This window comes from Nyctibius grandis, chromosome 7, assembly GCF_013368605.1.
Source record: "Nyctibius grandis isolate bNycGra1 chromosome 7, bNycGra1.pri, whole genome shotgun sequence".
Classification (NCBI taxonomy): domain Eukaryota; kingdom Metazoa; phylum Chordata; class Aves; order Nyctibiiformes; family Nyctibiidae; genus Nyctibius; species Nyctibius grandis.
This window is the reverse complement of record NC_090664.1, coordinates 54,584,330-54,602,164: the sequence shown is the minus strand read 5'-3', so window position 1 is coordinate 54,602,164 and position 17,835 is coordinate 54,584,330. Positions and strand designations below refer to the sequence as shown.

Genomic DNA, 17,835 nt, shown 5'->3' with positions numbered 1-17,835 from the left:
TATACCAAAAATACAAGTTGTGGCAAATTCAATTGCTGTACACTTGAAAGAGTTTTGAGACTTATCTAACAAGTTTTGTTCATTGTAAATGTTATAAGTTTTTGTTGGGCAACAGAGGTATTCAAAAAAGACTGTGTTTAGTTTGGGGAGTTTATTTTCCTTTATATCATTTATAATCCAAAGGTCAGAGAGACTCTTGTTCTTCTATAGTGAGGACAATTCAAATCATTGTCTTAAAGGGTGCTTGGGTAAATCAGCTTCCCTAGATTAAAAAACAGCTTTTCTGAACACCCCTTGTCCCTCTCACACCTTTATTTCTATAGCCTATTTTACCTTGGCTTTAGAAAGGATTTGTCATTTTATTTTACAAGGAAATGACTTGTGTGTGGAGGTACCTCTCTTTCCTTCTGTTACGGGTCTTTAGATGCCTGCAGAGACTGTGCCCGTCTACAGGGCAGCTACAGTTAAGGCGACGAATCCCTCGCTTTGTGTTGGAAATGATGGCACGGATACAAAAGGGCAGTTCTAATGCAAGCTGACACTCTTCTGGCCAGTTCTCTCATTTCTCTCTGGTTCCCTGAATAAAAGGAAATTAGAACTGGTCCCTTGCTCTACCAAATTATAAGGGAGAAGCTGTGGGAAGTCCAGTGAAATGTGTCGCAGCTGAGAGTGTTCTTTACTTTCATCCTCAAAAAACTTCCTCTAGTGGCTGGAGAGAAGATGTTCAACCTGTTTGGTACCCTTGATGTAACTTCTGCAAGAACACGTCCTCTCTTTTGGAGCATGCTTCCCATTTAACAAGTGCAGAGCAATCACAATCCCCAGATTAGAAACCATGCATTAAATACAGCTTTAATCCCCAATGAGTGAAGATTTTTAGGGTATGGTGGTCCTTTGTCTTTTATCCAAATTGACTTGCAGTGCCTTTGCGCCTTACTGTTGGTGTCAAAGAGTAAAGAGGGTAGCCAGGAAGAGTTTGGTTTGGAACTTCAGTGTTGAATGTAATTTGTTTATTAAGTGAGTAAAACTAGTTTTTAAGTGTTTTTTATATTCATTTAACAATTGCTTATTTTTAGTTGTTGAAAGCTAAAGCAATGTATGGCAGGTATACTTTGAATGTAATGTACAAAATGTTTTTTATTGGTGGGGGAAAACGTTGCTCAAATAATAAACTTTCTTTCTATAAAGGACAAAATCCCTTAATTTTCCTACAGAAGGCTGTGGCCTGGTTCAAGTAATCCAGGATAGGCTGTATCCATTCTAGCTGGCCTATTCTTGGTTACTTGCACTGGGAGGCAACCACAACTGTGTGAACCAGAAAGATGAGGCTCAAGGATGCATGTTATTTTCTGCTCGCTGTTAAGAAGATGCACCCAGCCCACAAAACGGGAGATTACAGGAGCTTGAGTTGTCATGGGCAGATTTCTTTGTCGTTACTTGAAGATTTTATTGTTGTAAAGCTGGTTTTGAAAGGCAATTCTGTGTGTCCTATTTAATTGATTAAAATTGAGCTGGGTTTCTCTTTTGGTTCAGAAATACTGAGTCTTTTTAGGTTAAGACTGCTTTGAGGTATAGAAAATGTATGTGGAAATACCAAATGCTTGAAAACAATTAAAGATAATTACTTGTGTTCTGCCATTAGCAGCTGTAAGTACAGAATCTTGTGAAAACATGCCTAGTGCCTGATTTGTGCCTTAACATTTTAAGAGTAGGGTTCATTTTAAATTAAAAAAAAAAAAGACTCTATTCCTCTAAATTCTTACTGTGATAAGGAAGAAATTATGGAGCATACAATACAGAAAAACTGGAGGGGTTGGTTGTTTTTTTTTTTTAATGCCCTGAAGGCAGTATATAAATCTCAGAAAAGTGCCAGGAGCCAGTTAGTCTGGAGACTTAAACTGAAGACATCAGGCAACAGAGGAAAAAGCCAAGCCACAAATAACCATGCAGCATTGAGATGCAAGTCCAGCCGCTAACAAAGTAAAGGGGAAAAAATTCCAAATGAGGAGGAAGAGGAGAAAAGAGCTGCACTGTCAGCTGAAGAAAGCTTTTTATGTGAAGTAAACCAAAGAGATTTTGTAGCCCAGGATACCAGTAGACTTGCAGTTGCTTCCAGGATCTAAGTAGGACTTCTCAAAAAATACTTGAAGGGGAATAACCATACAGTGTATTAAGATATGTTGTTCTGGAAAAACAAACAAACAAACAAACAAAAAAAAACAAAACAAAACACAAACAGTGGTGTTTAAAAAATAAAAAAAGGGGTGAAGTGAAGGAGTTGGGGCTTTTTAGAGAGGGAGAGAATTAAGGGAAAAATTTTGTGAGACCTCATCCTAGGAGATCACATTTATTATTAATAAAGACATTTAATATGAGGAGTGAATCTGTTGGCCAGAGCCCAATAGGTAAGATTTAAGGCAAAACAGCAAGAGAAACTCAAGTAGAGGAGGTTGAGGGTGCTCCGTGGTGGATCAGGAGATCTAAACTGCAGAAACGAGACAATACAACTTAAAATACTGTGTACTTACAGCTCACACTGACTAGTTGCAGTATTAGGAGACCTACAAATTGCCAAAAGAGCACATATTGCAAATACTTGCTTTTATAAGCCCACTGCTGTCCGCAAGCCTGTGGTTAAGGAGCTCTCGGGCTGTAGCTACTGGGTTGGTTTACTGTATGCTCTCTTCATGGAGGAGGTGGGTTATGTTGCAAGCAGCAAAGTTCATACCCTTGGCTTGGAGTTCGTAATTACATTCCAAGTGGAAATACTTGACTGACACAGGCGTAGATAGGGATGGAGAGCGAAGAGGAGACTTCTTTTGCTGTGGCTGAAAACACTAGGTTTTAAAAAATAGTTTAAAAATTAATGCTAAATTCCAGCACTTACTATCCAAGAATGACTTTAAGACTCTGAAGTGTCCCTTTTCTGCCTTCGAAAATGAGTGTAGGAATATAATTTAAGGCTAAAGAATTAAGAACTTCCTTATGAACTCTAGAGTTAAGGAGTAACTCGCATCCTGCTGTCTTTCCTCTTATAACTGGCAAGTCATATAGTCTCTTTCTGGATGCCCAAACGCAGAGGGATTGCAACTGTCTTTCTGTCTGTGTCCTTAAAAATTTGAAGATATAATATGGAAAGGAAATACTACAGAACAACTTTGTGTAGTGAAATTTAAGTGAAAAATTAATTGCATTGTTATAGGAGAGGAAATGACTTGATTTATGGCTAGTGTAATACAGGAAGCTTTGTTGTAATTATCTGGAAAGAAAATGGTGTTGAAGTACATCTGTTAACCGTCTTTAATTCATAAAATGTCACGTTTATTGGATTGGTTAGGTGCTGCTGTGGTTGTTTAAAAAAAAAAAATAAACAAATCTGGGTTATAAATCGTTATCTGTATCAAAGTTTGAATGTATTGTTTGAATTTGAGGGCCCAGAAGTAATTTAGTTAAACTTCATAGAAATAACTTAAAGCAGATCAAATCTTTATGCTATGAGCTATATTCTACATAAAGAAGTGGAAAAGTAATTAATATTTCTGCTTTAATCATTAAGGTACAGCTCCATCCTTTATGTTTTTAATAAAACTTTGCTTTCAGATTCAGGTTTTCAATTTCAAGTCCCTATTATGCAAATTTTTTTTCTTCTTTTGCTAAGGGCTTTAATTGTTACATTTCAAGCTGGCATTTCCATATTTGTCTCCTTCAGGCTTTTTCTCTGCGTGCCTTCTGTTTTTTACCTCTTTATTAATATGAATCTAGTAAAATACATACAATTAATCTAGTTCTACGTATCAAAGAAAGAAATTCTTGAAGTTGTATCAGTCTTGCAATTCTTCGTGAGTTCAGCTATATGTCAGACCTCACTTGAAACTGCCAGTATTAAGGATTATTTGCCAAATGAAGAAGATAAAATGCTGCCAGCGTTTTCTCTCAAACTTCTAATCTAAGTGCAAACAAGATGGATAAATATAAATAAACTGCTTGTAAGCTTTCTGCGCAGCAGTTATCTTATCTTGGTATTTTCTGTGAAGGCAAATTGTCTCGCTTAGTCTGAAAAGAGAGGCGAGAAGGCTCTAATATTTATTAATCAGGCTGTTGACAGTAGGCAGCCAGGCTGTGCCTGTGTGGTTGTCAGTGCAGAAAGGCAAGATGGCATCACTGAAACCAAGCTGCAAGAGGAGAGAGGTCCTGAGTATTTACTGTCTTTATGGCAAGGGCACAGTAGAAGATGCTGTAGATCTTGCCACCGAATTTTGAAAGCAGCGTTTGCTCGACATTCTGCATGGTGCTGTGAAGATTTTTTGGGGAAAGCTCTCTGCAGAGCCGGATGACTGATAACTCTCTGTAGTGAGATACGGTACTTAGCACTTGGAATTTAAAAAAATGAAAGAATTAGCCACAGGAAGAAAACAGTTCCCTGTTGTGCAATTCCTGTCGTCATAGAGGTTTCATGAGATTTATTCCTTCTGTAAAGCCCTTCAGGACTGAAGACACCAGCACCAAAATCGTTTCGGTTGAGAGAGCTGAATCCTCGCTTCTTGAGAAGCCCTACTGTCTCTCTTTGCCTTTAATGAGATTTTTCAAGAAGCATCACTCCAGATGATGCACAGTACTTGCAATTGCATAATCAGCATGGGTCTTGGCAGCCCGTGCATTCAGATTTCTCATTATTGGATGTCTACTTCTATCTTATATACTTTTTTTTTCTTTCAGCATTTCATTTGATCTGCTTCCATGCTAACTTTTGTTCCTTCAAGTGTGAGGATTACAGGAGTGTTTTCTTTTGTTTTGTTTTTCCTTTTGCCTTTAACACCATTTGACCTAAGTAGTCATTGTCATTCCAGGTTTATGTATTGAAGCGACCACATGTGGATGAGTTTCTTCAGAGGATGGGAGAGCTCTTTGAATGTGTGCTCTTCACAGCCAGTCTAGCCAAGGTTTGTTCCTCTCTTCATCTCATTAGCCCTTACGATGCTGGTCAGTGGACTTTTGGTTGGGTTTTCTATGGATAATTATTTCCACAGTTGGTACTATCTTAATTTTTCCCCTTCTTTTCTGCTTCTTTGTCTGACAGTGTGTACTTTGTCTGCTAGTGTGTGGGTAAGTGTTTCCATGGTAACCCCATCACATATGGGCTTGTCTCATAATGTAGCCTCCATGCATTGCTCATAATGCCAATATGAAAGGCTTACAAGTTACCATGGTTATGAGAAATTAGAACAAGTAGCGTGCGAGTGAAACAGTATATTAAAGCTGGGCATGAAATAAAATACACTGTATTTAACGCTATCTACATGATCAACCAGTGATTCAGAAATTGCATATGAAAATTGGGAACACGTTTTTGTTCTGTCAAGGTGCAATTGCAATCTGGAGTTAGAAAGTCACGCACTGTGTAAAGCTTGAAACATCAACAGGAATATTTTGTGCCCTCTGGTCTCCAGTAGCAGTAGTACCTCGTAGGTAATTTTGTCGTAGACGTTACAGTAGTAAGACATCTTAAATTCTTCACTTCTTTCAGTGTGTTGTATTTGTGGTGTCTTGTTTGTAAAATTATGTTGATTATTTCTAAATAACACTCTAGCATAGTAAGCTTTTACTCCAGCCTAGTGTAGAGATGGTGGAAGGGGACAGGACCCCATTTGCCTTACTAGAGGGCTCTGCCTTACTAGAGGGTTCTGCCCTGCACTCTATTTATCATGCTCTGTTCAGTCACATTGTGACCATCCTAAATAATGGAACAATTTCATACTGCAGTTAGATGTCTAGCAGTTTTCATAGTCAAGAGATGATTGATTTCAACATCAGTTTTGTTTCTCAGTTTGAAATATAGGAAAATGGTAACTCCTGTCCTTAAAAAACAAGTTAGAACTGCCATTTTCAAGTACATGGTTATTTCATGTTCTGGTCTATTTGGATACTTTTCCTTGGACAGTTTATATCAATTGTTGGATTCTAAGCTGTGCCTCACATAAACTATCATCTTATATGAGAATTTACCAGTATTATGCTTGGATATTTTTCCTAATAACATCTTTATCTGATCTTTTGTGGCCCAATTGTGCAATTTGGTGATGTTAAGATTCTTACTGACCCAGTGGCTCCATGGGCATCATTAGAAAAAGCTACATCGAGCTCAGATGCCTTCATTGCAGTTTATCTTCAGAGGCACATGGAAAGGAATCAGCTGTGGAAATGGCTTCATATAGGTTTTCTGTTAGTGTTGGTTGCTTTTGTGGTAGTGTTAGGTGAGATCTCTGGATCCATAGACTTTTAGGTAACTTCTAGGGTAACTATAAGTTGGCCCTAAGAGTAAAACCTAGTTGATAAATCACAGAAAACATTAGAGTGCAGGTTAGCTTTCCGTAGAAAGACAACCGTCCTACTTTTGCATTCTCTCTCTATTAATCACTTCAGGTTTGCAGGAATGTAAGTTAATTAACAAGGAGCAGGGAAGCAAATGAAGAAAAGGCATTTTATCTGGAATTGTGTCCCTTCTTTGTCTAGTTCTGTGAATTAACCTTATCTGCACATTCCTAACTTCATGTTTCTGACTTCTGTTTTTAAGTATGCAGACCCAGTAGCCGACTTACTGGATCGCTGGGGTGTGTTCAGGGCAAGGCTCTTTAGAGAATCCTGTGTTTTCCACCGAGGAAATTATGTGAAGGATCTGAGTCGACTGGGGCGTGAGCTGAGTAAAGTTATTATAGTAGATAATTCTCCTGCATCTTACATCTTCCATCCTGAAAATGCAGTAAGTATTCTTAGTATTGGAAGTACTCAAGCATAACTTTATCTTTCTGAGACTTTCTGAGTCAGAAAATAGCCTTTCAGAACACTAACTTGTGTTAGTTTCTGTATTTTCTGAGACTGCAGGTAAGTTCTGGTATTTACTGCCAAATGGTGAAGGACTAGGGCAAACTGATCTTGACAGTGTGTCATACTCATGACTGTTCGTCTGCTTTCAGTTTTAGCTTTTTGGTGAAGTCCATCAGTTTTGAGAATCACCAAGTGGTGCAGAACCTGAATAACTAACCTAGCTCTAAAAAGTGAAGCTGCACTCCAGCATGTTTTTTGTTTGGAGTGGTGATTGCAGAAAGGATGGTTTACTTGAACTACTTTTGGTACTCTGTCTTTTTTCACTGTGTGAATGAAAATATTCTATTAGACAAGATAATTAATGCTCACATCTGTTTTGTAGCTACCAGGATAGGAAGCTGGAACTCCCCTTAGATCTACTGCTTTTAAACAACCAGGCTGTGCAAAGCTTTCTCTGATGTTTTTAGCCTGCCTTTTTTGTCAACTGTTAAAATTAACATAGGAAACTTTTATCAGAGACACTGTTTTGCGTGGACCTGCCTCTCTGGAATAGCATTTTTTTTTTTTACGTGAGCTATTTATCTTGCAGCAGTCAACTTTTAAATTCAGATCATAACACTGGGATGCCGTAAATGATTGGGTGAAAACAGTTTTCTCACTGGTGCCACACATGGTTTAAAGTTGCTATTTATAATAACCAGAAGCTGTAGCTCTAATTTATGTTCATGGTTAAAATTAAAAACCTGATCCAGATCATCATTTGGTATCTCGGAATTCAGTGCCAAGAAAATAATGAGCTGTAGAAATTTGGGAGATGAAATTAAGGACTTTGTCAGAGTGGTTTAATCATGTATAGAAAAGTGCTGCTAGCTAACTGATATTCGAGTCTCTGCAGAAACCAGAGCTTGTAACAAGAGCCAAGATAGTCTTTAAAAGATCTCAGTATACTTCCATAGTGAAGATACACAGAACTCCTTCCCTAAATTCAGCCCACATATTTAAGAAGTGTTGTTATACGTGTTATTTTCTGAACCTGCTCTCAAGGTCTTATATTTTAATCAGAGAACTGTTCTGTGCTCACTGTTTACATATTTCTTCTGCAACCTCATGCCAGAAGGGGCTGTTGCTGCATGCCTATGTTTAGTGACTCACACTGATAATACTTAGGGGGGGGGGGAAAGCATTGCCTGTAAATAAAGTGTCAGTACAGCTTCATAACCTGTGTCTTCCTTCCAGTCTGTTCTGAATATCAAGGAGGCAGAACAAATTGAGCTGCCCAGTGTTGGGTCTTGTAGGTTACCTGGACATGTAGGAGAAGGTCAGCTGCATGTCAGCTGTTCTATAGTTGGATTTGGGGTTGATGTTGCATACTAGAAAATGTGGAGTTGAACGTGGTACTCTGCTTGAATGCTGATGACTAGCAGTTTGCCTTACTGTGATGGCAGTGAGTATTACAGGACTTCTACATAGGCAAAACTCACATGTTCTTCACATCATACAGTCATCTTAATATTTGTTTGCTCTGTTTCAGGTGCCTGTGCAGTCCTGGTTTGATGACATGACGGACACAGAGCTGCTAGATCTTATTCCTTTCTTTGAAGGACTAAGCAAAGAGGAAGAAGTTTACAGTATGCTTCATAAACTCTGCAACAGGTAGCCCTTAACTTTGACTGACTTCTACTAGAGTGCAGTTGCTAGAGGCTGTCTCCATCTTTATCAGCTCTTTCAAAAGTAAGCTTTGGGAGGTCACCCGTGTCAGAAGTGCTACTCTTGATCTTCCTGTTACATTGGACACGAAGGACAATCATGAGTGATGCTATTAAGCCTTCAGAAGCCTGACTCCTAAGGTCATGTGTTCAGACTACTTTTTTAAAGGAAAAAAAAAAAAAAAAAAAAAGAAGCTATTTTAAATGGGACTCTTTTAATGAATTTCATAAGTGGACATCTTTTACTGGATCAGCTTTTCTTAAAACATGCCAAAAAAGAAGCTTGTATTTCAGCAGTTGAATTTCTCTCCCTTTCTTCCCCTCCCACTATGCAGACAATTTTACCCCCCTGCTTAGAGCAGTTGACCTGACTCTGAATTTTTTCTTACAGAATGAAGTGCCTTTTTGAATGTTATTTTAAGATAAAAATTCATTTTTGTATAAGACGTATTTCCAGACATCTTTTAGTCTTGTATTGTCTAAATGCTTTAAAAGGAAAAAGGAAAAATTTTATAGAGCACTGTAATATATAACAAAGGAAAAAGTTGAAACAAAGATGCTGGGTTCCTGTCTCCACAATGACATTAAGTTCTATTACATTTTGTCATGCACAGAAGGTTTAAGCGTTTGTGGGAGGGGTGATTTGGGTTAATTACATGGTTGTTTCACTGATACGATATGATTTTGGGCACAGTTTTGAACATATCTGCAGTTGTTTGAGTATTAGGGAGTGGTGGAATTGAGAAAATAAGGTGGCTAATAGATCTAAAGCACCTTTTATTCTAGACAGATGAAGTTCTATTGTCTCTGCTTACGCACAACTGCCATGCCTCTCTTTTTTTTTGGAAAACCATTATCTGGGGAGAATGGGGAGGAGATCTATTTATTAGTTTAAGATTCTTTTCTTAAAAAAACCCATCTGGGTAAGCTGGATCTGTATTGAGCTGTTTGGAGTACTTTTTTCTTTTAATTGCTGCTACTGTATACTCACCAAATGGAGTTGACCATCGGCTGTTATACTGTTTTTGCCACTGTGCCTGTGCGACGAAACATTTTCTGTAAGCTGCAGACTTGGGCAATAAATAAAATGCAGGCGTCATAACCCACCCCTAGGTATTAATCCTGAGAACTCAGTTAAAGGTGACCTGCAAAACATTTTTTTTTTTTTTATTCAATTGGGATGAAGCCCTCTCCTTTCTTTGGTATATAAAAATGCAAAAAGTATTTTTCCCACAAATCTCTGATTTGTATTTCTTCTTCCCCAAGGTGTAAGGTGCAGACTGGGAGCTTTATCAAGTCGTGCTAGAAGGGCAGAAGTTACTAGCCTAGACTAAAAGTGGTCCTCTGGCTTTGGGGTTGAGTAAGTCTCAACTCTGAATCTTGAGAACCTGCTTAGCATCTTCTGTAGTGTCATTGGTACCCTTTTACAAGAATAAATTTAATATATTTTAAGAACAAGGCACACGTTTTTTTCCTTTCCGTTGTCACCTTTTAATTATTTTCCACACCAGAAATCTACAAACGTAAAAATTACAGCTGTGTGTGGCTGTCATCAGAGAAAACTAAATGGAGTAGTTGGTGCTTCTAATTAGCTTTGTGCTGAATTCTGGAGAGCAGATCCCCTTCACCTTTTCTATTTTTCTCAAAGTGTTGACGACTTGGAAAATAATTTTTGCGATGGACTTGGATTGTCATCCTCGTCTAAACCATTGGTGAAGCAGCTTAACAAATTTCATTCGTAGAATGGCAGGCCAGCCGACACAGGCAGTGAGTAGATCGTCGTCGGTGCAGTATAAAACTGAAAGCTGACTTACCAGCTGCTCCCTGCGGCTGGCAGCGAGGGATGGTGGAGGCAACCCCGTGACGCTCATGAGTCTGTAAGGCATCACCGTTTTGTTTTCTTACCAGTTGGCATTACCTTAGTACTGTATAATGCTGTGCCACAACAAAAGAGAAAACTGTCAAATTAAGAAAAAAAAAAAAAACATGCCTATGTTGTTTAAAACAAATGGAGAAAAAAAAAAAGACGTATGGATTCTGGTTAGTCCATTAACGTTTATTTTCAGTTTAAGATTGTTTAATTTTGTATTTGACTTCAGAGTAATGAAACTGTAAGCTGCCAAAAAGTTGTTCTCTGAGCAGTATTTTCAACTGTGTTTGTAGCTTTGAGGCTTCAGATACAGTTTGCAGGGAAGTATTCAGGTTGTAGTTAGTTGTGCAGGTATGATAGGAATGGCTGAAAAAATTCAAAGACTTTTCTCGCTAGAGTTAGACCAAACAATCTTCCAATTAGACAATAAATAACCCACCGAGACCATTTAATGGTTGTGACCTGTTGTACGTGAGAGGAACCATGTCATCAGTTTGCATTTATGAAAGCAGCGATTTCATGAACCAGTTGCCTTAAGTCTGTGAATGAATGTTGATAATTAAAGTGTCTTGTATTGTTTTAAAATCCACATATAATGGACGACGGAACTTCTGCACCAGCCTCTGGAAGAACGGTTCTGATGATGTTCTGTACGACCATACTTGTTCTCTATTGTTTATTTTGGCTCTTGAAATCCGCAAATTTCAAGAAAAATCAACTTCTTTTAACTTAGTACAGCATTAAAATGGCACGAAGGCCAAAAACTTAACAACACTTCTGATCTCTGCTGGGATCTTAAGAGTTTTCTATAACTTCTGATGAAATATTTTAACTCATTCCCATTGAAATAAAACTTGGAGTGCTCTGCAGTCAGGTTTGGACTTCCCTGGGTATTCAGATTTGGCCAAAGGGATCAAACTGTCGTAGTTGTTTGTTTTGACACTATCATCATACTTGAAATTTCAAGTGTTAAGTTTGCGTGAATATACATACACGATATCTTTAGAGTTTCTAGGTTTTAACGAAGCAATACAGTTCTGTCCGTAAAGTCAGATAATGAGTGGAATGTTTGTAAAAATTGCAATACGGGTATTTGATTGTATTTTAAATACAAGATTTTAAAAATTAAAATAGGAAAAAATATTTGTTTCCTAAATCACTTGCATATTTTGAAGTGCAGGTCACCAGGGCTGTTATAAACCCTGGTTTTCAATTCTATTTCTGGGTATTATAGAAGTATTACAAAGTCTTTTCCAGTTGGTCATTCTGTTCAGCTAAAGAGATGCTGACTGGCCTGAAGTTCCGTTGTCCTTTTTATGTCGGGTTAAAAAAGGTTTTTTGCCTGTATAGGTATTTTTAAATAAAGCTGTAAGGCAGAATGCCTTAGATTCTTGAAATTCAACTGAAGTGTTACGATTAAATTGCCATTTGTAAACTAGGGCTGTGCGCAGAATCTTTGTTAACCACCAGGAAGCGTGGCAGGGCTTGAGTGGAAGGTCGTAGCAAATGTACAATATTGCTGTGTTCATTTAGGTAGCTTCGGAAAGAATAACTTGTCTATTTGTTTTGCCCTTTAATCTTTTTTTAAACAGCAAAGTTATACATGGAAGAAACTCGACACCTGAAGAGATTTGGTTGTCGGTGTACGCAATCACTTTATCACAGCATGATTTTGATTAGACTGGTTGGGGACAATAAAGTATCTAAATGACACTGGTGTGTACTGATGTTGCAGCTTTTGAAATTTCAGTGTAAAAAAAAACAAAAAAAAACAAACAAAAAAATGTGTAGCTCTATAATTTCCAAACACATAATCCTATGTTTTACAGATTCTTTTTAAACTAATAAAACACAGTACCGCACAGCCCTATTTGTAAAACAAAAACAAGTTTGTGCCTCTGATTTCCAAGGTGCTGTGATGTTATGCCTTTGTGGGGCGAGGAGGGCAGGTGAGACTCGCGTGGGGCAATTGCTTAAAAATCTCTGGGCTAACTATGCAAAACCAGCTGTCAGTCTTCTGTTTCACATTATATTGTAAAAATCCAGCTGACTTTTTTTTTTTCTTTCTTGTTAAAGATCTATTGGGAACTTCTTAACAGAGGAGTAAGCAATGGAAATGTTTCTTTCTTTTTTCTTTTTTTTTTTTTCTGATAATGGAGCTGTTTACACTTTAATGCAATGAACAATCCAGCGATACTTGAGAAACACTACAGATAACCATATGAGTGTTTTCAGGAGAGAGAAGTGTTGTCAATCAGGTATTGAATGGTTTCTTTACTGTCACAAATAAAAAATTTTAACAATATAGTTACTTGTGCATGTAATACTTCTCTGGGAAAAAGCATTTCTGCACTTCTCCTTCAGTGATAGCCCTAATTTGACAGAGACTTTATTCCTGCTCATGCACATCCGTGTTAGATAGTAAAATCACCCCTCTCTCTTCCCCTCTCCTCCCCCTCTCCTGTGTTTAAGTCATGTGTAGGACTCCTTATTGACTGCCCTGGCACCTGCTTGTGCAAACAAGAGCTGATGAACTACTGATGAACTCTGCTAAATAAATTGGTGGTGGCTCTGGCAGATGTTCCAGCTATTTAGATCTCTTGGATGAGATCATACAATAATTTGTTCAAGTCTCAAAGCTGCGTGAGTTCTTTTGAAGGGCTTACTTCAGCTACTTGAATAGCTGTTCTTAACATCACTGCCGTATCCAAATGCATATCTGAATAAAACACTTTATTTCATTGGAAAGTCTATTTTGGGACTTTTTATCTGACACGGTAGGACTTAGGCAGAGCCTTCCTTTCTAGGAAAAGGCACATATCATTAATACTTTATGAGCAGAAAACCTCAGGCCTGTTAGGATAAGCAGCTGGCTCAAGATAACACATTAGTTGCAATTAAAAATATGTTTTAGTTATTCCTATGATTGGAAATATGTTTTAGTTATTCCTGTGATTGGTTGGGATGACCTAGACTGCCTTTACTTTGTACTGGTGGGTTGGGTTTTTTGATTTTTTTTTTTTTTAGGTTTTTTTTTTTTCAGTTTTACCAGTCTCCTTAGCTGCTACTTAAGCTGAAGATGCCTGCCTTTCACTCAGTAAAACAAGCATTTCAAAATTCATAAAACAGCTCATTTATGGTGGTGAGAAAGACACTGTTGCTCTATCCTAGCTGAATGAAAGTAAGTGTTTGCAAAATCGAATACACCGTAGTCTACAAACGTACCTCTATGCATCTGCCTTGCAATATTTTTCTTTTTTTTTTCCCCTTTTTATTGTGTTCTGACTCAGAAGGAAAGCCAACCGCTCTGAAATTCCCTGCAAGATGGGGCAGGGCTCTTCCAGGTGGGCTGCAGCTCCCGGGGATCCTGCAGTCTCCAGCAGTTTTCCTGGCAAACGACCTTGGCCATCGAGACTTCCTACCAACCCAGCTATGCTGGCAGGAGACCAGGCAAAGTTCTCCTGGACTCCTCTGTTGGTTCTGCTGGAGCTCCTGGAAAAATAAATGATCTTTTGGGTAATATATTGGTTTTGACAGGTTGGCAAACTCAAACTTGAAAAGCTTCCAGGCGTGTTTTGTTTAAAGCCTTCTCGAGTGGTGTTTGGGAGGGAGCTGTGCTGAGGAGCACAGGAGCAGGTTGTCCCCTAATTGCCTGCTGCCATGTTAATCACCATTTCTGAAGCGCAGGACATGCACTAACATCTTGGACTTAAAAGAGCTTGGTTTGACTCAGTAAAGTAGGTCTGCATCTGCAGTTACACACCTTCCCAAACAGCAGTTTGAAAAGGTTAGATGTGGTCATCGCTTAAATCGGCGGCACACTGAGTTTTTGAGGTGATGGCTGTGTCAGCTTAGCTGTACCCACCAGACCTCGGTGGACCCTGTGCTGCGATCGTACCTCCCACTGCTCTTCTCTGTGCGACTGGCATCGTTTAATTTTGCCTTTTAATTTCGTGATGCAGACACCTTTGATCAGGATGTAAATTGCAGGAAAACACTGGACAAAGAAACGAAACTCAACTGGCTCCCATCAGGCGTAGCCACCGCCTGGGGCTGGACTCCAGCTAGGACAAGGCTGTTGCTACTTGAAGGCAAAGAGAGGAGTCACCACTAACGCAGAAACGTGTCGCCCCCTCTGCGAGGGTTGATCACTTTGTTCATACACCACCTATGAATTCCCAGCACTTCAGTAAATGTTGCATTCGAAGAGTCTGAGGGTTGTTGGAGGAGTTCCTGGCTTGACAATGGGTTGTTTTGTTAGATTTTAATGAGCTTTTGTGATAAAAACAAAATTTCTTTACAGTGTAACTTTGTGATTTTTTTTTTCATGCTTTGATTCAATTTGACAATAAACTGTGTTATTTTTTCCATCCTCTTCATGTCTGATAGTGAATGTAGTTGAGGTCCGTCCCCAGAAATCCCCCTCACCCTCTACGTGCCATTCTCTGTGGGGCAAATACTGGGGGGGAAAGCAAAGACTTCATAGAATCAGGCTGGAAAGTTCTCCTCATTCCATTCCTGTCCCAACTCTTTGGACTTGCTGGGCTTTATTAAAGATCAAAGCCTTGACTACGAAGCATCAAGGGCTTCTTCCTCTAGCAGCATATTTGGCAGGTAGGTTCAGTTCCTATTCTTTTTTGTTAACCTGCTGCAATTTGAGTAAAGCAATCTTGCTGCTTCCTAAGCTGCCGAAGCCTGCGCATAAGCTGGAGATGAGAGAGAAGCAAGATCCTGGATTCTGGGAGGGGGATGAGGTGCTGGGAGAACACAGGTGATGCAGACGGGTGGGGTTTCCCATACAACTCTTTTGGTTCCTGTGTCCAGCATCCCTCATGTTGTGTTCTGGGGCACCCCAGGAAGCAGCCAGTGGGTTCCTCACCTGGGTGCCCTGGGTTCACACAGATAAACGGGGGCCTAGACTGGATCAAGAGGCACGTCACTGCATTTTCTCTCAGGCTACGGTGGCATCTGTCCCTGTAGCACTTGGCAATGCCTGTTGTGAATGTGTCCATTAGTGGTGATTTTGAGCAGATGACCTGACACTTATCTTGGGTTAACCATGATGACCAGTCTATGATCAAACAGCATTTATACCCTAAGCAAACTGGAGGGAACTGGGGGAGCTGCCTTTTCCTTGAGTTGAACTGGTTCAAGGTGACCATGTGAAGCTGCTTTTTATCTGGCACACATCTCAGTCGGGTCTTCAGACAGTAGCAGGTAAGTATCATGCTGAAGAAGTGTGGTGTAAATTAAGCACATGCTAGCAGATTAACCTACAGAAATATGAAAGTCTGCCGTATTTTCATGTGTGTTTTTAACAGGACAATCATTTTATGAATGTTTTTAGCATTTTTTTCTAATCTCTACCTAATGACCTGGTTACTACATGCCATACCGTGAGAGGTTGCGAACCATAGATACACGTAAAATTTATGTGCGTTTTTATGCACCTGAAATTTTCAGGCATAATTTCTGGTGTCGGGGGCCATTTTGTTCCTTCATGAGCAAATGCATTTATGAGAAGAACAGAGGAAGGTTTTTGTCAGGACCTTGAGCCCATTTCTTGCTCAGTGCGGCCACGTGCTGTGTAAGAGTAGGGCCAAGACTGAGGACGTACAGGTCCTGTCCTTGGCTCTGCATCATGGGACTATGAAGCTCTGTTACCCCTTATCTTCCCTTTGATATTTTCTGTAGTGAGTGGAGCTTTGATCTCATCTGAATCCTCTGTTACACATCTTAGTAATTCAGTTAAGACAGGTTCAGATGAATAATAGTTCACTGGCCTGATCTTTAATCTGCTGAATAGATCTTGAAATCGTAACTGGATGGATCTGAACGAATGTTTGGGCTGATGATGGTTGCGGTTGGGAAATGGTTGGCCTGTTGCATCCGGAGAGGAGGATGAGCAGGCAGACGGGACGGGAGCTGGGGGAGCTCCAGGGTGACTTTGTGGCTCTGAAGTGCGGCGGTCTGGCAGTGGGTGCGCTTGGCTTTTATACATCCGAGGTCAAAGCCTTAGGAAAATGAAGAGGGTTTCAAAGGCTTGGGCCATGCAGGGCTTGGTCGCACCACGAGATGGTGCAGCTGTGCAGCGTTGGCTTTTAAAGGCGCCGTAAAGGAAATTTAAAAGACATTATCTCAATTAAAAGCATCACGACAGCTTTGGTGTCTGAACCTCCTGCCAGGGTTGAACTCCACAGGTCCACGGATCATGTCTTCCTTCAGTTACAAATCTCTCTTAGTATTTCAGAGGCAATTTCTTCATTTGCCCAATGAATGCTGAGTTTCTTTTGCAGAAGGAACTGGTGTCTCCACAAGTGAAGACAGGGCAGGTAAGTATTCATGATAATTTTACTTACTGATTATTTTTTTCTTTCATGAAAGTGCAGAGACCTATGATCAACACATGAAAAATGAAAAGAGAAATCAGTTATTTCTCAAGTAGTTGAGTTCAAAATGATGTCCTTATACCTTCCCTAGTGTGGTAAACCTTTTTTCCTCCTTTTTGCTGCTAAACTTTTTCTTTTTTTTTTTTAAGCAACATCATTTTAAATTATTTGGAATTTGGCTGAAGTACATCACGAGAACTGTGGACAAATGTTAAGCCTCCAGGAGGGGAGGGGAAAAAAAAAAGGAAAGAAACCTGGTGCCAAGCTGGCAGGTGTGTAACAAGGCATCGCTCCCTGTGCCTCTTCTGCTTCCCCGCTTGCGCGAGTGTGCTGAGCCCTGCACGATGCCCACAGCGCGGCAGGGACCTGAGCCAGGGCGAGGGGGAACAACAGCCGGGCCAGGGGAGGGTTTGAAGCCGGGCCAGAAATGCAGCAACTGCTAGAGAATGGACCACGCTTGCAGGGCTGCATCTCACCATTAGTGCATCGCCTGATTTCACGTGCCCAACACTCTTGTTTGCTGCAGGAAGGTGGTTCTGCAGCCCGTAAGCCTTGCAGCCCATCTTCCTGGCTTTCTGCTCTCATTGCATTTTCAGTTGCGTGCTCCTTCCCACCTGGAAGAAACTGCCCTAGGAGGAAAGACTGAAGGAGTCAGGAGACTTCTGCCTGGAGAAGAGAAGGTTCAGGGTGGTCCTCATTCCAGTACTTAAAGGGTGGCTACAAAGAGTATGGAGGCTCTCTCTTCACAAGGACTCATGGAGAACACAAGGGGCAACAGGTACAAGTTGCACCAGGAGAGGTTTTATCTTGGCATAAGAGAAATCTTTTACAGTGAGAACAGTCAGTCATGGGAACAACCTCCCCAGGGACATGGTGGAGTCCCCATCGCAGGAGGTTTTCAAGATGCGACTGGACAGGGTGCTGGATAACCTCATCTAGGCTCCTCTTCTCAAGAAAGGTTGGAACAGATGTTCTTTCAAGGTCCCTTTCAGCCTAGGCTGTTCTATGATTCCCACATGTCTTCTTCCACCTCCTGGCTGGCTGTCCC

General features: G+C 40.0%; 1 protein-coding gene across 3 annotated transcripts in view; it reads left to right on the top strand.

Annotated features, from left to right (window-relative positions):
* Positions 1-14,772, top strand: part of CTDSPL (CTD small phosphatase like) — an 88,189-nt gene extending 73,417 nt beyond the window's left edge. For all 3 annotated transcript variants that reach the window (XM_068404636.1, XM_068404635.1, XM_068404634.1), the window contains 3 exons: positions 4,848-4,940; positions 6,572-6,757; positions 8,354-14,772. In XM_068404636.1, the coding sequence (XP_068260737.1) occupies positions 4,848-4,940; positions 6,572-6,757; positions 8,354-8,479 (405 nt within the window). In that variant the 3' untranslated portion in view covers positions 8,480-14,772. The remainder of the gene's footprint in view (positions 1-4,847; positions 4,941-6,571; positions 6,758-8,353) is intronic.
* The last annotated feature ends 3,063 nt before the right edge of the window (positions 14,773-17,835 follow it).